At 38.9% G+C, this 22,915-nt stretch overlaps 1 protein-coding gene across 3 annotated transcripts in view; it reads left to right on the forward strand.

Annotated features, from left to right (window-relative positions):
* The first annotated feature begins 220 nt into the window (after window positions 1–220).
* The window catches only part of SETD7 (SET domain containing 7, histone lysine methyltransferase), a 34,198-nt gene continuing 11,503 nt past the window's right edge, over window positions 221–22,915 (forward strand). For 2 of the 3 annotated variants that reach the window (XR_012688641.1, XM_075199621.1), the window contains exons 1-3: window positions 221–386; window positions 9,616–9,745; window positions 22,184–22,385. Coding sequence is in view for 2 of the 3 variants with exons in the window: in XM_075199621.1 (XP_075055722.1) it covers window positions 347–386; window positions 9,616–9,745; window positions 22,184–22,385 (372 nt within the window). In the remaining variant the exon portion in view is untranslated. The remainder of the gene's footprint in view (window positions 387–9,615; window positions 9,746–22,183; window positions 22,386–22,915) is intronic. The other variant, XM_075199609.1, reaches the window with a different exon arrangement.

The raw sequence follows: 22,915 nt of genomic DNA on the forward strand, positions 1-22,915 counted from the left end.
ATAAAGCTGCGGCGCATTAATTTCTATTCCTGAAAATGCTGGATTTACCCATGTAAATGATAATGATTACTGTCAGTATATCACTATTCTGGGAATTTACAAGATGCTCTTAGCATTGGGCTGGGTGATGTCATGAGCTGCTTAAACATTAGAATGAGAGGGTAGAGACGGTGCAAGGAGCCAGACACAACACTGCAGAGATACTAGAGGAGGAGTGCTGCTATCTATCTCTATAGGGGGAGCCAGTGCTCAGGCACAGCCGCCAGCCTCTCACTCTGAAGGGAGGGGGCACTTGGACTCGCACGCACGCTGAATAACTCTCTACTAGTCAATAGCGAAGGAAGCCATGGACAGTGATGATGAAAACGTGGAGGAGACGGTGGAAGGTAGGTGCTTTGTGTCTAGATCTGCTGTCTGCGCTTCTTTGCATGTTGTGGCATAGATCCATTTCTGGCATTCACATAGAAGCAAACATGCTAAAAATAGGAAGACCCCTATAAAGGGAGAAAAGCAAAACCTGGCAGAAGAGGGGGAGGGTGTCATCATGTTCAAAGTAATATAGTGACACAAGCTTCAAATACAATGCAACTTGCAGTGACATTCATATATGATTGTGCGTTGGGAGCCTGTCTATATGCAGTTTATCCATATGTGGAGATCCAACCCATAGAAGGGGGAGACAGCATGTTCATCCAGGATAGGGAGGAGAAAGTGCATGTGTTCAGAGATCCAGCCAGTAAGCAGTCGTGTGAAAGCATGTTTACAAAGACAGGGATCCAGGTCCCACAAGGGAACTCATAGATTCAAAACAAACTGTAATATTTCCTGCAACTAGGGAAGAAAGTGGACATCTACAGCAGTCACAAGTGCTGGAGCTTCCAACTGGCCTGATAATTCATTGTTGTATTCCCCCAATTCATAGAAGAGAATAAAGAGGGATATAAATATTGGAGGACTCTTAAGTGCAAATATGCACATTAGGTATAATAAGCCCCTTTCCTTGACAGAAGTGCATAAAAACATGCAATATGCATGTTATCATTACAAATCACTGACATAAAGTTTGTATGTTCTCCCTGTGCTTGCGTGGGTTTCCTCTGGGTGCTCCGGTTTCCTCCCACACTCCAAAAATATAGTAGTAGGTTAATTGGCTGCTATCAAAAATTTACCCTAGTCTCTAATTCTCTGTCTGTACATTAAGGTAGTGTGTGTGTGCAATGACAGGTAGATTATGTATTGATGACTTTATCACCAACATGTTTCATTTTGAGTAATTGGGAATTATTTGTTAATCTCTCGTTTCATTCTTCTTCCAAGTCATGTAATGTGACTATTTATATTGCAGACACATGCATGTGAATTTTTTAAGACAAACTGAAGTATTCTGAACAAGTTAGAATGATTCTACAAAGATTGTTGTTTTTTTTACTTGGAGAGTTGGCTGATGTCAGGAATATATTCTCCAATCTTTTTGCTGTGACACAAAATGTAATTTTTTGGTGATAAACCAATGTAAAAATACTCTTACTCTTAAAACCAGAGGGATGAATAAAGTTAATATTATTTTAACATTGTTTCAGTAACATCCATCTGCATATGTTCAGCTCCTTTTAGATATTTGTTGTTTCTATTGCTCTTATTTATTTATCTTTGACACCTCTGGCACACTGGTTGGGAATCACTGCAATAAAGTTTTCTATCACAGATGACACTTGCTCTCTTCTGTCAATAAATAACAAAACCGGTATTGTCTCAGTCCAGCTGTTTCTGTGAAAGGCCATAGATGGCCTCAGAATAGAAAAGCACAGACAGCAGCTTATATGTAACAAGGAGCACACTTCCAGCCTTGTACAGTGTGTCCAAGCTCTATTCACACCCCTACTACTGATATAATTACATAGATGTCCAGTCAGACTCATTTACACCTGGCCCAGCTTTACAAGTTAGCATTAGGTTGTTTGGTAAAGCTAATACACCTACCCAATATTAACGTTTAGGAACAATTTAATTAAATTGACAGAATAGTTACTCTGTACCAATAGCTAGTATTAGAAACCAGGCTGCCCAGACACCAGATGCCTAATTTTCTGTATATCCTGGAGCAGAGGACTTTATTGCATCCCAATATATGATTGTCTGCTGAAACAATTCTGTGAGCAGTGTATGGGTCACCATATGATGAGGACTTTAATTTATGTTCGTTCAACTTAAACACTTTCCACCCGCCGTCAATATATTTAAGTCCGTGGCAGGCAGGAAGGGGTTAATATCTGCATGGTCACAATATCATAATCATCACTTATTTATATAGCGCCACTGATTCCGCAGCGCTGTACAGAGAACTCATTCACATCAATCCCTGCCCCATTGGGGCTTACAGTCTAAATTCCCTAACACACACAGACAGACAAACTCAGAGTAGGGTCCATTTGTTAGCAGCCAATTAACCTACTAATATGTTTTTGGAGTGTGGCAGGAAACCGGAGGAAACCCACGCAAACATGAGGAGAACATACAAACTCCTCACAGATAAGGCCATGGTCGGGAATTGAACTCATGACCCCAGTGCTGTAAGGCAGAAGTGCTAACCATTATGTCACCGTGCTGCCCCATATGCCCTTATATGTTTGAGCATGGGGTCAGTCTGATGCTGGGATCTATGTGATGGAAGGTTGGGTCTAAAAAGTATTTAATTGTCTTAGTCATATACACATTGTTTACATTTTTACCATATCATATACTACAAATTACACCTATTTCAATATACCAATGCCAAGTATACATTTTTTGAGCCACAATGTGGTATATCTTTTTTTTTTTTTTTTCTCCTTCCATATTGTGCATACCTGATATACACTTTCAATGTTTTGTACCATGCGTAGTAGACGCATTAAGTGTATCTTTGCCAAGCATGACATTCTAAAAGGTCTTTTTTTGTAACAGGTGTCATGAAGGAACATGTACACAGGGCAGCAAAAACAGTACCAGCCCTCATAAAGGTGAAATATAAAGCAAAGATAAAATATACAGCAAGTATTTATTTTAATTTGCAATTTCAAAGTTCCATTTTACAACAATGACATACATTCACAGTAATACATACACACACAAGCACTCCTTACTGCATACTTCCATGTTTATAAACACACACACTTTTATATACATATAAAGACACTGATGTGCTTTCCACACATCTACAAGGACAGACGCCCTTTACACAGACTCGCACAAACAATACGTAAGTCATGCTTGGCCAGTCATTTGCACTCCTTCAATATCAATCGGACATTAACTGACTGACACGTACTCATATAAGGAAAATAATAAGGCTTTTTTGGATAGAACAATATTATTTTAACATCATGTGCAGGGCCGGATTAAGGGAATGGAGGCCCCTGGGCTAAGGGGGCCTCCATTCCCCCGTGAGGCCCCCCCCCCCCCGTGATCCGAACTGCCCGCGCCCAACTCCCCCCGGCACTTGCCTCCTTCTCTGGCGCGCTGTACGCTCTTTACTGAGGAGATCTCATGAGAGTGAGACTCACGAGATCTCCTCAGTAAGGAGACTACAGCGCGCCGGAGAAGGACCGCAGTGAAAGTGCTCAGCAGCACTGATCGCGCCGGGGTCGCCCCCGCCCCCGACCGATCAATACTGCTGCTGAGCACTTTCAAGGGCCCCCTGGATGCCATAGGCCCCTGGGCTGTAGCCCAGTTAGCCCTATGGTTAATCCGGCCCTGATCATGTGCGACTATACAACTTACAAAGATCTGCAAGTGCAATTTGTTAAAAATAATAAACCAAAAGATTCCTTTGTACTATAATTGTACATACATGAAGAAATATATGGCACCCTTAGTAAATCAGCAAAGGGTTTTTTTTTTAGACGTAATTAATTTGGTTTATTCATAACATATCTAAATACTCTGTTAAATCATGAAAAATAATGCAGATCAGTATTTATCAAAAAAACTAACCTATCATAATCAGCAGCATGGTTCCCAGTCGGCAATTACTGTGATTGATTAATTAGAGATCACTGTGATTGGTGAGTCACATAGCTTAGGAGTTTTTTGCATACTTTGTCTTTAGTTCTGCTCATTCTGAAGGAGTCAAATTATTATATTGTGTCCCTGATGCTCTTGTAGTGTAAAATTTAATAAAAAGCCTTTCCACGTCCAAATAACCTCTTTGCACGTTATTTTTTTTCTTCTACCTTTTCCTACTGCAAAAAAGATATAATTATACTTGGGGGGGGGGGGGGGGAATAAAAAAGTAATATGATGTAGACTTTATAGTGCAGAGAAGTCATGTAAAATAAAGTGCTGAGACACAGAAAGTGCTAGTGAAATTTCAGTATTTCGGCAAGAAATTGTATCTAGTGACGTTGCCTTCACCAGTGGTAGTGGCAAGTTCCCAGCAAACTGTGAGAGGTCTTATGACAAACAAAGCTTTGTCCAGTTCTACCGTCTGAGGTGGCATTAGCACGCTGTCCTTCTCTTCCCTCATCTGCCCTACACAATAACTAACAGAGAGAGGAGTAGAGGCTAGAAGAGAAGAATACTTCCTCCTCATGGTATCAGTCGCTGTACTATGGCAAATGAAGGAATGGGCGCAGGATACTTCTGCTGCGTTAAATCAATTGTATCAGAATGGCTGCTGACCGGAACACTGGGGTTGGAGAACAGAGATGAGGTGATGGTGCAAGCTGAGAGGAGGTTCTCTTCTTGCCTCATTGGAGCAAAGGCTTTGGCCAGGTGATTACACTCAAAGCATTCCTGACTTTACACTCACTGCAGGAATTGGTGCAGATAGAGCGGGATATTATAAAATTTATTTTTTAGGTTGGTTTTTTTGTTGTTTTTTGGTTTTTTTAGATAAAATTCATTTTATTGCCTATTGTTGCTAACTAAATTATATGCTGAACAGTGTATTAGTCAAAATCCCAGTTCATTAGTAGACACGTCCTGAAACCATTCTGAAATCCCTGCACTAAAGTGATAATACCCTGTGACTCAAACTGTAACTGGTTATTTCAAATTAGACAATTTATTACACATTTTAACAGCAAATTGTCAAAGATATACTTGTTGGTGAGGCACATTTGTGTAGATGAATCTCTGGTACATTTTAAGAGTAGGCTTAACTTTCATCACCTACATCTCGACAAATAGAGAGTGGTAAAGAGTGAAAATTTACAAACGATGTCAAACTAAAGCTGTGTACTGTAACCCAATTTAACAATAGTTTCCAGAAGGAAAGGAAAAAGTTGAAATAGGTTAAAGCAGCATTCCCATATAGAAGTTTTTTTTTTTTTTTTTAAATAACAAGATAAGTACCTTTTTAAACATGCATTTGATCATTCATCATACTTCTTAACCATACTTGCCAAATTTGTGACTCTGTCCTCCGAGAGATCCTAGAGGGACAGGTCATGAGACAGGGGTAGAAGGGGGCGTGGTGGCGTCTTTGCATTACCATAGCTCTGCCCCCACTATAAAATGCAAAAATTCACTTCATTGAATAGTGGGGGGTGGGGCTTAATGACAAAATTAAGCCCCACCCCCCGATATTCAGTGCCGTAAATTTCACTATTTTTTAGGATCCGGGAGGTTTGCCTACTGGACCGGGAGGATGCCTCGAAGTTCCGGGAGAGTAGACAAGTTTGTTCATAAATGTCCTCATACAAATCATTAAATCTTTTCAAAATCTCTCTGGAGGGCAGCCAAGAACATGCTTCCAGTCACACACACAGTCTCAGCATGTGATGTGAAGCGAGAGGGGGGAGAATTTTACAGTGCAGACAGAGCTCAGAGGGGAGCTCCAAAGCCTTGCTGCTTACTACATCATATGCCATGTGACTGTGGTTGCCATGGTAATCACATGACACTGTGGAAACTATAGAATTATAGACCATTAAGTGCTAAGGACAAGTGGGACTCATCCTCTGCATGACCCCCTAAAGTGCTAAGGATGAATCACACTCATCTTCTGTATTTAAGGGATTAAGAAAACCCACAGATGATGGTGGGAAGTGATCCGTGGGTTTTCTGATACTGCCGAAGCAAAGGAGTCTTTCCTCTATTAGAAACACAAACCATGGGAAATGCCAGGAACAGGGGGATTATCTTTTAGAACCTTTATCTCCCTATGATTGGCAGATAGAAAGCTGGCGGTAAACTTGTTTGGAAGAGGGAAGCCCCCTACTTGTTTATTGGCTGCTGAATGTATTTAAACAGCGGGCTTTATATAAATATTTGATGAGCCCAAAAGTGTTCAGCCCAGGGATTAGAAAAGTCCCAGCGGTGAAGGGTAAAATGGTAATAACCAGGCTTCTTCTAGCCTGCCACAGTGATTTATATTTTTTTAAAAAAATAAAATAAAACGCACCATTTTTTTCATGGAATTGGTACTTTAATTAAATGTAAAGTCATGGAAGAAATAGAAATTAAATTAAAAGACATTTTATTGAAATACAGAATGTTCACTCATATCATTGTGAGCAAACCATTCGTAGGCTTCTCGGCATAGTTATTACATAGGGGTGAATTGAATTTCCCCTGAAGTACCGCCGCGCTAACACTATTACCGTTGCGCATAATTACCATTATTATGGTAGTTCTAACGCCAGCTGCGAGCAGAAAGCAGTGTTAATATTCCCGTAATAACGGTAACATCTATAACATGGCGGTACTTCGGGGAGATTTGAATTCCCCCCATAGTGTGATAACGCAGTTTTTTTCAAATTTTGACCTACTGTATTGACTTGTTTAGTGATAGCAATAATGTTGCAAAATTAGACATTATGGGACAGATTCAATTAAAAAAAACATTGCTGTGTAGTGTCCCGTAGTGCGGTCAGTTGAATCTGCCCCTTAAAGAACAACTCCACTTTCTACAAATCTTGTAATGACCCCAGGACCCACTGTGCCAAGGGGGCCTTTGTTGACTTGTACAAGAAGGATCTGATGTGCCAACATAATAATATTTGAAAGTCCTAGCGCCAGTCATTACTGCTCTGGTACTTCCATGCATTGTTATGTTGGCAATGTTGGTTGTTATGTGTGCAGCACTCTTCCAGTACTGGTGTGGGTAATGTTTCAAGGTATTTTTATATAGTGGACCATGGCCTTATCTGTGAGGAGTTTGTATGTTCTCCCTGTCTTTGCGTGGGTTTCCTCCGGGTGCTCCAGTTTCCTCCCACACTCCAAAAATATACTGGTAGGTTAATTGGCTGCTATCAAATTGACCCTAGTCTGTCTCTCTGTGTGTATGTTAGGGAATTTAGACTGTAAGCCCCAATGGAGCAGGGACTGATGTGAGTGAGTTCTCTGTACAGCGCTGATGAATTAGTGGCGCTATATAAATAGATGATGATGATGATGATGATGATGGAATAGGCTTTTAATATTGAACACAATAATTACATTTGTTTGCATATTAACTGTAGAGATGCAGCATTCATCTGAACTGATTATTGGCTTCTTGTAGTGGCAGCTTAACTGATTTAAGTGCATGCGTTTTCAGCTACAGTAAGACTACGTATATAATAAAAAAAAAGTACCTTTTGTTGCATGCAGGGAGGTTTAACAATATCCACCTATTAAACATGCCTCTGTTTTCTAGAGGTGCTGACGTTCCAATACCTGTGATCTACCCCTCACCCAAAGAGTGTGCAGACGGGACAATAATCTTCTTTACCAGTAGGCAGCTGTGACAGCAGACAACAAAAGAGATTAAGAAGTTGAGGGATAAAGGAGTCTGTTTACTAGAGGGATTGGATGGAGAATGAGATACTGTATTATGCTGTCACCGTTCAATTTATGTCCACTAATGAAGTCATTATGACATCAAGGCGAATGCATTTCTGATATGAAATGAAATGAAACTGGGTTTCTTAATATAATTTATTATTACATGTAAAAGCTGACTTTCAATTGTATTTTCAGCCATCATGGTTCCAGAATGTAACCAAAGTCTGACAGCTGTGAGTTATAAGAGGCAGCTGCCTACCAAGGTCTGTTGAAATGGCTGAATCAAGTATGGGAGCTGTAAAGACATAAGTAGTATTTGCTCTAATTCACTTAACAAAGATTGACTGGATTCTCTTGTAAACAAGCAGATGTGTTAAAACAGCTTTTGTATGTGCTTTTCTACATGAAATAGCAATAAAGGATTACAAACAATCTCGGTATCTATTAGATGAATAGGAGTTTCATATTAAAAATAAATAAATAAAATAAAGTGGATTATAAACATAGACTGAAGCTTGACCAAATAATCACCATAGACATATTGTTTTGGGCACTTTGATAATACTGGGCAGCTGTTGGATGTAAACATGCTTAACATGAATATAACTGAAAATAGGCAACAATCTACTTGCTTGGTCAGATATCATACCTGACAGTTTACACAGCCCCACAGTGTGTGTCTGGGAGCATGTTACATAGGTACCTGCCAGAATGGGCTTCCCGCCTGCTGTTTGGGCATGGGGCTATATATTGAGGGGGTAGATGACTGTTTTGATGGGTTTGGTGCTGAATATTGTGGGCATGGGTTTGTACGGCATGCTGTATAGTGTGATAGAAGCTAATGTGCACACTGTTCTTCTGCTCTTCTATAGAAACACAGCTCTCTAGCTACAATAAGAACATCCTTTGTTGCTATAATGTGTGCCTTGCTACTCAGGGTACGCTAGCTATGTCCTTCTCTGTAGCATGCTATGAGAACCTAATAAGCTTATATAAACTGAAAAATATGATCAAAGAATCAGACTGTCAAAAATGCTTGGTCTGAAATAATAGGAAAATAGCATGCAGTGATTGTTAAGGTTGTTAGTGATGGCAAAACAGCACTTTCCTGTTATTTCTCTTTTGTATCATTTTTCACAACTTTTTTCTTTAGGGAAGGATATTTCTTTTATACACATAATCTTAGTTATTAGAATTGGACACTTGGGGACATGTTCATTTGAGTCTAAAGAATATTGTTTGCTGCTTAATCTCTGAATGCATTTTTATCTGTCAGTGCAGGAGCGATTAAATCATTAATGTCTAAATTGTTCGCCTTCTGTTTTGCACTATTTGACTTATTTCAGATACTAGTTGGGATGTACAGAGTGGTTTGATGTATGAGGGATTATGGTGGTTTTAAAGGACTAAACTTGTGTAGTGTTTCCTGTAAGGTGAGTGACCTTGGAGCAGAGTATTTAGAAGCTGGACCCTTTGGCAACTAGACTACATGAAGTTAATCACTGAACAGCTCAGTCTTTGTGCAGATGGAACTTTGTAGACGAAACCGGAGCACCCGGAAGAAACTCGCGCACACACACGGGGAGCACATACAAACTCCACACAAATAAGGCCATGGTTGGGAATCGAACTCATGACCCCAGTGCTGTGAGGCAGAAGTGCTAACCACTAAGCCACCGTGCTGCCCTGATGAACCTTTAAACTCTTCCAATTCCAAAGCTTTCAGTTTATACACTGTGTTCATATGATATTAGAGCCTTTTGCACATGTTTTTTTTGTTTTGTTTTTTTTTCTTTTTTGTTGTGGATAATAAGATCTAATGATAATGAACCACTGGAATGGTATAATTTCCATGTTTCTTTGCAGGCCTTCTGGATGATGATGGTTTACCCCATGGTTTCTGCACGGTCAGCTACAGCTCCACAGATCGCTTTGAGGGACACTTTGTACATGGGGAAAAAAATGGACGCGGGAAATTCTTCTTCTTTGATGGAAGGTAAACAAGTCTGTGGATTGTAGTGTAAGTCTGGCTGCATACGCAGACCACACATTGTTGTAAATTATTCGGGCAATATATTTGTAACAGAGAATCATCTAGTTCAGAACTGCTAGTTAAAATAAAATAAACATCTTCCCCAAAAAAAGCTTGCTTCGTCTAAAATTACACTAGCAAGTAGTCCCAGGCTGGTACAGATTCCCTGCCAGCTTTTCTGTTCATCAAGCATTGGCAACCTGATAAATTGTCCATTAGAATCTTCATCTTATACTACAGGTATAGTATTTTTTTATTTGGCAACCAGGATGAGAAAAAGTTCTGCCATTTGGTGACAATATTATACCCATAGGCAGCAGCACTGCTAAACAGTTTAATAAGTATGGCCAGTGGCTACATTTTAAATGTAATTTGGTATATTTTAGCCAAGGTTATCCAAATGATGGAGAAAACCCTTATTCAGAATATTTTAAGCATTCCAGATCTGTAGTAGTTAAAATAGTAACTTAAAACTGTCTTGTTAGTGTTTTTGTTTGTTTTTTACATGTTTTGTAAATGATTAGGAGATGCAGTATCTTTTAAATGAAATTTTTTTTTTACCTTCATATATTATGTATTACCAGCTAGCATATGTAACTTGTTCTTTTGTTCATACAACTACACATTGATACTTTAGGTGTGGATGTATCAAACCTTCCGAAAGGAAAAGAGGGGGTACCATAGCAACCAATCAGATTCTAGCTATAATTTTGTATAATATATTAGGTAAAATGATAGCTAGAATCTGATTGATTGCTATGCAACACCACTAATTTTCCTTTTTGGGCGGTTTAAAAAATCTATCCCTCAATCCCCACTGTTGGTTAAATTTATATAGGACACGTTTTATTATCTTTCTATTCATTACAGCGAGCTGATAAATAGGCCAATGCCGTAACAAATTCTGCTATATCCATCCTTTTACTGAAGAGTAATGTGTATGATAAATATTAGGGCTTCTGATTATTATTTTTTTATTTGTTTATTATTTTTTTTTATATATACGAAATAAAGAAAACTATATAGCAAAACAAGTAACTTCAGCAGTGATGTGCTATAAAATAACCATAATCTAAACAGGAATTGAATTTTCTATCTATACCCATAACATCCACAAATGGATACAAGTAAGAGAAGCCCCCATACAGCTATGCTCTTTATTTCTGTATTCAAGCTAATGGTACCAGTTATTTAATGAACCATTTTCACAATGGACACATTATTAACAGTTTATGATAACAAGTAAAAAGTACAATGATTCCTTTGCCATATTCAACTAAAAGACCCGCTTGAGGTTGGAATCCCAGTGTCTGCTTCTTATAACCTGGGACAATGTACCTCTCATCCTGTGCCCCCTGGCATGACAACTAGATTCTAAGATCAGCTGAACAGATAAACTCTGCAGAAATATTGTGTGAACAATGCTGTATGCACTATATGAGACTATAAGTATTGGAGCCTTACTTTATATGAGCATAAGGTTTCCTAATACTACATTAGACCTGGTACGGTGTTATTACTACAGTGGAGCAAGACTTTACTATATATGGAGTAAGGCTGGAACACACTAGGGAGGCATTCAAACATTTTAATGACACATGCAATATATTCTAGACAATTCACCTTTTCATGCAACGATCTGATGAAAGCAAAGCATTGGCAAGTGGACAGTGACACTTCTAACCAGGAAAATTGGATGTACAAGTATATCTTGTGCAGGGAACATTGATAATCATGGTATTCATTGAGTGTGTGATTCTCTGAACAGTTTGCATTTCTCTGGCCTGCTGCCTGTGCAGCTGAGATTTGTGAAAGGCAAACTTTGTGTAGATGAAAGACTCCAGAATGTTATCACCATCAAGACAAAATACATTATGGTTTATTATAAGCTGAGAAGGGGGATGAAATCAGAAGCTAGATTTCTTCATATAGTTGTTCTCTGTGAAAGGGAACATTGCATGAAGAAGAATGGCTGATCTGTAATGTGGAATATCGCTGTACTAATAGCTGCGCTTTGCAGTAGCAATGATGAGATTGTAATCTGAGGATTCTATAAAAAAAAAAAAAAAAATCTCTTGCTTGTTAATGCTCAGATGAGACCATCACTTTCAGTAGGCAGTCATTATATATAGCCAAGTAGGCAGATGAAGGTGTATTTCTTTGAAAGTGAGAGGGTAGCAATATTGTAAAGACAAATGTGTGAGTCTCACAAAAATTTTGGGGATGTACACACAGGCAAGGCTGCCATCAGAAACTCTGGGGCCCAGTACTAATTAATCTGGCAGGGCCCCCCCATACATTCCTCCTCCCTCTTCACCATACATGCGCCCTCTCCCCTGCCCCCAATCACAGATATCCCCCTCTCCTATCTCCCCCTTCCAATCACAGTAAATTTCCCCCTCTCCTTTCTCCCCCTTCCAATCACAGTAAATGTCCCCCTCTCCGTTCTCCCCCTTCCAATCACAGTAAATGTCCCCCTCTCCGTTCTCCCCCTTCCAATCACAGTAAATGCCCCCTCTCCGTTCTCCCCCTTCCAATCACAGTAAATGTCCCCCTCTCCGTTCTCCCCCTTCCAATCACAGTAAATGCCCCCTCTCCGTTCTCCCCCTTCCAATCACAGTAAATGTCCCCCTCTCCGTTCTCCCCCTTCCAATCACAGTAAATTTCCCCCTCTGCGTTCTCCCCCTTCCAATCACAGTAAATGTCCCCCTCTCTGTTCTCCCCCTTCCAATCACAGTAAATGTCCCCATCTCATTTCTCCCCCTTCCAATCACAGTAAATGTCCCCATCTCCTTTCTCCCCCTTCCAATCACAGTAAATGTCCCCATCTCCGTTCTCCCCCTTCCAATCACAGTAAATGTCCCCATCTCCGTTCTCCCCCTTCCAATCACAGTAAATGTCCCCATCTCCTTTCTGCCCCTTCCAATCACAGTAAATGTCCCCATCTCCTTTCTGCCCCTTCCAATCACAGTAAATGTCCCCATCTCCTTTCTGCCCCTTCCAATCACAGTAAATGGCCCCCTCTCCTTTCTCCCCCTTCCAATCACAGTAAGTGTCCCCATCTCCTATCTTCCCCTCCCGTATCAAATTAATGCTCATTTAACTTACCTTTCCGCGATGCAGCTGCTTCCGGTCAATGATAGGCTGGGAACGCGTTGCGCAGTGATGATGTCAGCGTGGCGCACGCTCAGAGCCTGGGAATAGCAGCATCGCGGAGCAGAAGGGGTCCAGTCAGTCACATTAAGGGACCCGGACAGTCTAGGGGGCCCGGACATGAGGGACCTGGGCCCCTCACAGCTATTCCGGCCATAACCTCCTGATGGCGACCTTGCACACAGGCAGATTTTTTACTTACATGATAATCCATGCATGCATTGTACCGTGTATTAATAGTATCACACCTAACAATGACCAACATACTGTAGACCAAAATATTATACAGACTAGCTGTACCCCAAAATATTATGTCGGCCTGCAACACATCATACCAGGTATGTGACCCAACATCTCATACATGCCCAAATATAAGAGCACACTTCATGATCTCCCAGCTGTTACTCCAAACCTTGTATCCGCACAGCTGTAAATTCACATGTCATACGTATAATGGGGCTATAATAGTGACTATTTGATGATGAGCAACACCACAGTCAAGGTTGCTTTCTTGTTGGGTTCCTATCCACTAGCACTATGAGTTGACATTCAGATGAATGGGAAGCTCATGGTCGGGTTGCCTTGACATACCTGCTGTCCGTTTTAAAAAGTCCACCCAATAAAGTTGGGAGGATCTGCTAAAGGCACACAGTACTGCAGGTAAGTGACATTTTCTTAGTTAACATATTTTCCGTATTTAAACTACGGACCGTTTCACTCCTCCATAAACATGTTTATTTTGGAAATATGCACACAGTAAACCATGAGCATAGACCGTAACAGGTCCACTCGTTACCCATCAACATCTTCTGGTTAATGCACATCTGACAATGCAATGCAAATATGCTGAGGGGTTTTTTATTTTTTTTGTTTTTTACACACCTTGTAAAAGTAGGGTTCCCCACTGGGCATTTTGGATTGAAATAAAATGTGCATGTAGCGATTAATCTGCATGTTAATTCACAAATTCTACACATGTATTTAGGCAAAATCTGCATTTTTGATGGATGTGTGAAAGGGCTCTTAAGTTTTGGGTGGAATTATCTTTCAGGTTGGAAAACAGGTGTTGTGGGTTTAAACTGTAGAAATTGTTTACCGTGTCCGTAATGTTACCACAAAACAATAGCTGGTATTTTGTTTTCCAAACCTGCATCACATGACATGTGGGCAGCAGTCACAGATGGCTGCATTTTCGAGCAGCGCTGTGCCCCACCTCCTCTATAATCCTCTCACAGAAGTAAAACCATTAAAAATGTGAGAAGGCAGTGGGAAATTAGGGGTTGGGCATGAAATGTCGACAATGAACATGTGGACATTCATATTGTCGCCACCATAAGGTCTACAGTCAGAATGTCGACAGTTAAAAGGTTGACATTCTAAATGTCAACATCCTTATTAGGTAGACACCATTAAAATGTTGACAGGTTTTACTTTCGATAGTCACAATATCGACATAAAGCATCATATTTAAATCGGCAATACAGTGGAAAAGCAAAAACTGAAGTAAATGTTAAAAAAAAAATAAAAAAAATTAAAATATGCAGTGGCCAGAAACACACGGTCAGTGCCCAGCACGTTATACCAGTAACCTTATATGTGGATACATAATATCAGCAGTACCCACCATACACATGTGGTGCCCAGCACTCATACAGTACTTCATATATCAACACTGCACAGTATATTTCCAGCAGTGTCTAACAGATTACACCTGCAGTGTCCAGCTTATGCAAGTTGTGATGAACACTGCAGCTCCCAAAATATAAACCGTACTTGCCATATATCGTCAGTGCCCACCATGTACCAGCACTACGAACACTATTGTATGCTTCAAATAATTGTGGGTGCAAAATACCGTTTCCAAGTATTTCACAGCACAGTATTCGCATGGTTTCTCAGGAATGTTATGTGTGTTAATATCTGTATATTGCTTGTAGCCTTCCCTCAGGCTATTAACATTGGAATTTTTCTTCAAATGTACCTGTCATGCATCAGAATATGAAGCCTTTTACTTCCGGTTGTTGACCTGCTGTAAACTGTAATTTTTGTGAGCCAAGCAAATTAATTTTAGAGGTGAGGTATGTTGGCAGGTAACATAGCATCAGACCCAACAACTTCCAAAATATAATTACCTTAAGTATTCACATACTGTCAGCCTGTGTCCCCATATAATTACTATGTAACCCATAATGCAGTATAGACAAAATGCTTGTTCGGTACGGTCCTATTTAGGACATTGTACATACATTCCTCCTCTGCGCTGAAGTACTCTGATTAACCTACTGGTTGAACTCCCAGGTTATCTAAGGCAAAAGAGGGGAAATTTCCATAATACGTCCTCTTGATACACTGTCTGGCAGCATTAGCACCAGGAGTCTAATAGAAGTTTGAAAATAGTAATTCAAAGAGAATACTAGTAAAAATAGGGCCTGTTACAGCCTGACTCCCACATTTCACATATTGTATGGCTGGATATCTGTGGTCCATCTACATCAATACTGTGGCTTCATTGAATGAATCACTACGTGAAATGTATCAGCACAGACAGTGGATTCTGTATGATAAGCCTGAGATGCAAAACAACTAAATCAACCATTGAGCCGCTTTGAATCTAAGCCTTTCTTATAAGACGGTAGAAAGAGGGTTTAAAAGCGTGACATATAAATTCAGTGTACAAAGCATTTTAAATACTCGAGTCCTAATTAGTATACGAAATGTAAGATTCCATCCTAATACCAAACAGGTTCGGTGGCGATGTGTAATTTGTACCAGAGGTAAAATAGCTGATGAGTTAGTGTAGATAAATGTGTGAAAATCCAATTACTAATTAAGGTTCTATAATGTATGTATTATAAAGGGGATTGAAATAGGGAGTGGATGTAATAGATACCCCCTCCCCCATAAATTCATATTTACATATTTACTTCCTCAACTTCAAAGCAGACAGAACTTGGAAATTATTGTGTGGAAAAAAAAAAACATTACTTCCGTTTTTCTAAAGATATGAGAGATCTTTAGATGGTGAATAAACATAATATAGACATAGCATAAAGTAGGCTCAATATGTAAGGCACAAACCCTTTTATATATGATCAGTATAACAATGCTGATTTGATTCTTTCTTGTGTAGTATTAAAAAATGTATACACACATTTAAAGAAATTGTATAAAAACTAAGCTTTATTACTATATATAGTGTGCATATACCCTGTCTTATGCCATGCTAACTGTGCCCTGTGTCACACATATTGGCAGCCCATACCCTCCGTTACCCCATTTATCAACATGTGCCCTCACCAAGTGTACCTTCCAGTGATCCATGAACATGCAATTCAAAACACAGGTGACATATGATTTAAATTTTACTTTTAGTCTCCAGGAAAATGTTAGGTTTTTCACTGATTGACAAGTAGTTGTCTAATCCTGGCGGTACTTGCATGATTTCAGTTGGTCATCTGTCGCAATGCATCTTTTGCATGGGGGATTTTCTGGCACAATGACCCTTTATCTGTTTGGATTCTGTTATGGCTGCTTAAAATCTGCATTACTGGGTTTCTTAGTTTGTGGGTACTGACTTTCTTTGCTCTACCACTGTGAGCAATTTTTTTTTTCTATGTGAAGTTTAGAGCAAGAAAGTTGAATCAGGGTTAAACATTGTCTGATATGTCTTATTTGTTGTGTTTCTCTGGAATTTCAGGAGTATGGCACATTAATTGTTTCATTTGTAGGATGATTTGGATTCGCTATATTTCTGTCAGCAGTCTGACTGTATTAATATAGTTTTTCTGATTTAAATCTGTTTTTAAAGGTAACATCGCCACATGTAAAATGATTTCTGATTGATAGAGGTTATTGAAATCATTATAAGTGAATCTGCTTTATGTAATGTAGCTGTTTTGCCTTTTTCTTTTTTTTCTAAAAGAATTTGTTTTGTTGAAACCGTTTGGTCATTGGTTTTTAAAAAACGTTAAATGCTTTCTAGAATGTATTGAAGAGGGTAATATACCTGGTAGTCGTCTTTAGACAGCTGAAAGGATATGTGACCGTATGTAATCTAAATTGAGTTTGCCATTTTTTTCTTGTTTGAGAAATCTGTGAAATGTTGCAAGACCTAAGTTTACATTTTAGTGGGTTTTTTGTTTTCTGTAGGAATGTCAAACCTTTATGAAATTATAGTGGTTAGAATGTTAATTGTGCATAGTCTGTATTGTTGTTGGTAATATATGGAAGAAATTGTGCTATGAATATGTAGCTAGTATGGTCAAGAGACTTGCCACCTGGCCGATAAAATTGGGACTCATGCCAATGTTATTATATGTGCAGAAACAAAGCTGCAACAATAATGTTAGCACTTTACTCCAGGAAAGAAAAAAAAAAGTAATTGTCAGAAAGAAAAAAAAGTAGTTGTCTTAGATTGTATTTTTTGATATCCTGTGCAAAGTACACACTTATTATGTTAAATGTGGGAGAGATTGAATTAAACAATGTTGCAATTTTATTGCATATGCTTTATAAATAATTGTGGACCGTTACAATTTTTTTTCTTCATATTTTTTAGTAAAAAAAAATATAAGTAAATTTTGGAAGTGTAATGTTTGCAGATTATTATTTTTTTAATTGAAAGGATTATGAACATACTCTGTCAGTTGTACCATAGTCATTTATGGGGTATGTTCAATGTATTGTATAATAACAACATTTTGTATGTTTGTTGTTTTTTAAGGTTTGTTTGAGCTGGAGTGGGGGTTACTTTGTTTTTTATGTAGTCCATTTGATTTTAATAATGGGTCCTTTGACATGACAGGTGCAAAACCCTAGCCTCACTTTGACTCAGGGCATTTAGTGAAAGCTGCAATTCCATATGCAGCACATATTTATTATTATTATTATTGCTGTTGTTGTTTATGTTATTATTTTTTATTTTTTTATATATAATTATAACATTTAGCAATGGGGAGGACTGAGAGTGCAGAGAGCAGATAAAGGGGAGTTTAGGAGGTATAACGTCCTGCTAGTCATTGTTTAGTCGCCATTAATCTGGAGCGGAGTAGAAGAGCTTCAGTTGCAATATATGATTGGCTAGGATGTTACAGGTATGTCCTGGGCAGTAGTCAGAGGAGATGGCAATTGAAGGGCTTTTTATTCTATACAATAACTGCAATTTTTGACATCATAATGCACCATTTACTGTGTACAGATATTTGCAGACATGTTAATAGAGATTCACCATTGATGTTTATTATAGCATTATATTTATACACATTTTGAATAAAACATTTGCCTTGTATGTTTCATGCCCTTCCTTTTATTATTAGTTATTAAATAATCACACATTTAACATTTGTAGTATAATTCTCAAAAGCTTCCTGTAACAGCTGGTGGGGCACAAACCCCACTTTCCTCTCCAAAATATTTAACACTTGTAATAGCATATAAATTGGTATGGAAATGGAACTTATTGGTTCCAATTACCCCATACACACTTATGCCTCTGGCTGGACTATTAAGATGCCAAAAACCTGACAGTGATCGCATTTCTTTGAAGTGTATGAAAAGTCATCCAGGATCTGTACGGTAGCAACTGGTCAATAGACACTTTATGGATTATCCTATTAATAGTCTGGTCAAGTGTTATTTTTCATGACCCCCCCCCCCCCACAACTGTTGCACAAATGGATAATATGCATCCATTGAAAAGGATTCTGCAAATACCATGATTTTACTTAAACCTTTGCAGTTAAATCATCCCTACTGAGAACATTATACACCATTCCTCCTGAAGACCCGTTGTGGTATTAATGAATTCATCCCTTATATCTATAGATTGTAAGCCCATTGGGATAGGCCTAGTGGTTAGCACTTCTGCCTCACAGCACTGGGGCCATGAGTTCAATTCCCGACCATGGCCTTATGTGTGTGGAGTTTGTATGTTCTCCTCGTGTTTGCGTGGGTTTCCTCCGGGTGCTCCGGTTTTCTCCCACACTCCAAAAACATACTGATAAGTTAATTGGCTTCTATCAAAATTGACCCTAGTGTGTGTGTGTGTGTCTGTCTGTCTGTCTGTCTGTCTGTCTGTCTCTCTGTCTGTCTGTCTCTGTCTGTCTGTCTGTCTGTCTCTGTCTGTCTGTCTCTGTCTCTGTCTCTGTCTGTCTCTGTCTGTCTCTGTCTGTCTCTGTCTGTCTCTGAATTTAGACTGTAAGCTCCAGTGGGGCAGGGACTGATGTGAATGAGTTCTATGTACAGCGCTGCGGAATTAGTGGTGCTATATAAATAAATGGTGATGATATGTTTGTACTTTTTATTGTCTCTCTTTTTATGCACAGCATTACAGAATATGTTGGTGCTGTGTAAATAAACTGTAATAATGATAATAGTAAAGATGATAGAAATTTGTTTCCCAAAGAAATATATTTTGTCTTAAAAAATGTAAAACTATTTCAATGAGTTTGAGGACTTGGGTATAGTCTTCTTTTGAGAATAATTTGCTTTGTGTAGCTTTTTCAGCTGTGGAAATGTCACCTTGGTAACTGAAGATTGTAAGGTGGAAATTATTGTTGTGGAAGAGTGAAACCAACTCTCTTTGTGAAATGTAATTGAGCACCAGGAAGTGTGATAAATATTGACTTAAGGCATCTAGGGGCATATTTAATAAAGCACGATAGTGCTTTTAACGGGTAAATAAAGTCCCACAGTGTCCTCCGCAAATTTATTAAGGGGGCATCGCAGCAGATATCATGGATATCTGCTGCTTTGCATTCCTCTTCGTTTTTGGGAGCGACTGCTCCTGGCCGCAATCTAACAAGTCCCGAAAAAACATTTTTTTCGGGAACTTGTCATATTAATGTACGCCTGCTGCAGCTGGCGTACATCATCCGAATTGAGGAAATCTAATGCTGTCAGCTCTGCTCCGGAGAGCAGAGCTGGACAGCGCATGTGTGGAGGGATCACATATGATCCCTCCCTGTCACTCACAGCTCTCTCTCTGCAACTATCGTTGCAGAGACAGAGAGGGGATCTGTGTGCGCATGTCCAGTTCTTGGAACTGGACATGCGCACTTGAAGAGTGAAGAGAAGACCCGGAGACAGCGCTTCCGAAGAGTGGGGTAAGTATGTTTTTTTTTTTATCACTGAAACAGCAGTTTTTCTGAACTGCTGTTTCTATGCACGTCTGTACATAAATGTGAGAAGTAGTTCAATCCTTATCATTGCGATAAGGATTGAAAACTACTTTTCACTTTATGTGAATAATGATAAATGTGCCCCCTAGTCTCATCTAAAATAACAAGGCAGGTTTGAATGATCTTCTAGACAACCCAGAGAAGGCAACATAACAGGGTATGCTGGGAGTCCTAGTTTAACCCTGTCATGTGCAAGTATTTAAATACAGAGAGAAATACCTATGTTACAAGTATGTACATGCAGTGAAAAATATATTCCAATAGATGTCTGTATTTGTTACACCCCATTCAGATGTTACTAGCAGGGTGTCTATTGGCTATTTTTTTTACAGGAGTTAATCACATTTTGAATTGAATCTGTTAAATAAAAGATTATGTGCGCCTATTTTGTGCTGGGAAATTCCAGCATACATGTGATTGCTGGTATTTTTGTAAGCTACAAATCATATTTTAAGTATAACCTTGTTCATTGTAGACCCTTGTTCAGAGATGTTCTGTGAAAACATGAGCACATAAATTCTGATTGATCTATAATATACCCTGCATTCCCATGGGCAGTCCCGTTGCTTCCACACAAAAACATTGTTCACAATATTTGTTTAACTTATTACTTACATTTTGGCACCTAATTAAAAGGATATAGGAAAAGTTTGTATAATTATTTTCCCTTATTTGGTACTTAAAGGTAATTGTGTGGTGGATTTTATGCCATGAAAAAACTATAGGTCACATAAGTCTCCAGGTTTATCTTTGTACATTTATGAGATCCCTGTATAATATACATGATGATTTTCTATTTTTTTTTTTTTTTTATTTTTTTTTTAAGTAATGTTTTTCATGCAGAGCTTTGTTTTGGTTGTACACACACCATGCTGCACAATCTTCACACAGCTTACTCACTTCACAGCATCAGCAACTTCTTTGAATAAGCTCATTTGAGCGAGCCTTCATGCTCCAGCAAAGTAGATGTTTAATTGGGATTTTTGACAGCACGTTTTTTTTTTTATCTTGTTGTGATCATCCCTGCATTAGTCATTTTGTTGAAGTGCAGCCAACACTTGGAGATACGATTTTAATATTCACACACTATTTTGAAAACTTTTGTAATCGGGTGCAATCTAACAAGGCTATAACCGCTGCTAGCAGCCATAGAATAAAGAACATCGCTCAACTCTTCCATCATTGAATGAGATGTACCAACTACATCAGTGAAAAGGGACGCCTACATGTAATACCAGCTCAATAAGCATTTTAGACAAGTGCTACAGTCTATAACAAAAATTTCTGTAACGGAAGGTGCTGGGGACGCAGATGAATGATCGGAGGGCTGCCTGTAGCCCATCACTAACCTACATTAGGGTACATATTAAAGAAAAACAACATGTTTAATAAAAAGTATAATTATTATGTAATGCAATAAAAAAGTAGAAAAAAAGATCAGGTTTGTGCATGCCCAATGTGTTTACAAGCATTGCGACTTTATTTCTTGTGTAATCACGGACATGTAGCGAACATTCTTTTATTTTATGAAGTCTGCTTTGCAGTTCAACATTAGTCTCTTCCTACTTTCTTCTAGAAGCCATTAATGTACGTTATTCTGAACAGTTACAGTTTAACATGCTTTCAGATTGTTGTCCTATGCTACAAATATTGGAGGATAAACTCCTTGAGCACTGTCAATAGATCACTATGACAAACATGTTTCCAATACTCTGCGACAGACTTAATTGAACAGGCCATGAACGCAGCTTGTTACATTTTTGGCTGTCCAGTGTTTGTTATAATCTGCAGTGAGAGTACTTGTCATAGGGATGTATTCAATGCAGTTTTTACTAGCTTTCAAGCTGTGTTCTCCTTTATAGTACAAGCAATTATCTATGGGTAGTTAAAATACATATAAATGTGTACCTTTATAGGAATACTTACAGCAAAGGATTATTATGTGGCTAATAAAAAGTCACCATCTACCATATTCCCAGCATGTTGAATATGTAAAACTGCACAGTATACAGTATTTCTATGCCTCATGATATATATTATCTTTATCTTTAAATCTTTTGTATTTCTTCAGTGCTCTGGAAGGCTTTTATGTTGACGATGCCTTGCAGGGACAAGGGGTGTATACCTATGAGGATGGGGGTGCCCTGCATGGAACATATGTGGATGGAGAGCTGAATGGGCCAGCACAGGAATTCGACATAGATGGGCGATTGATATTTAAAGGTCAATATAAAGACAACATTCGACATGGAGTCTGTTGGATTTACTACCCAGTAAGAACATTGTAACAAATATTTGAAATGTTTCTATCCATCTCTCTGTCAAATCTATATCAGTAGCCATTTTTTAGGTACACCTTTCTAGTACTGGGTAGGATCCCTTTCACCTGGTTTGACAAATCTTGATTTCTGCTGCGACATACAGATGATGACTGTTGAGGCCATTGGACTACACTGAACTCATTGCTATGTTAATGAACTATCTAGGGATGACGTGTGGCTTTTGACATGGCTCGTCATCCTGTAGGATAGCCATTCCAGATGTGGCCTTAAAGGAGTGCACATGGTCAGCAACAATACTCAAGTAGACTGTGGCATTTAAACAATGCTCAGGTGGTATTAAGGCACCTATTGTGTGCCAATAAAACATTCCCAACACTGTTACACCAGCACCAGCAGCCTGTACCGTTGACACACAAGGCAGGATGCATCCATGAATTTATGTAGTTTACTTCAAATGGTGACCTACCAATTGTAACTTGACACATAACACCTATGAGACTACAGGCAATTTCATGAATGCT

The sequence above is a fragment of the Mixophyes fleayi genome, chromosome 1 (assembly GCF_038048845.1).
Source record: "Mixophyes fleayi isolate aMixFle1 chromosome 1, aMixFle1.hap1, whole genome shotgun sequence".
Taxonomy (NCBI): Eukaryota; Metazoa; Chordata; class Amphibia; order Anura; family Limnodynastidae; genus Mixophyes; species Mixophyes fleayi.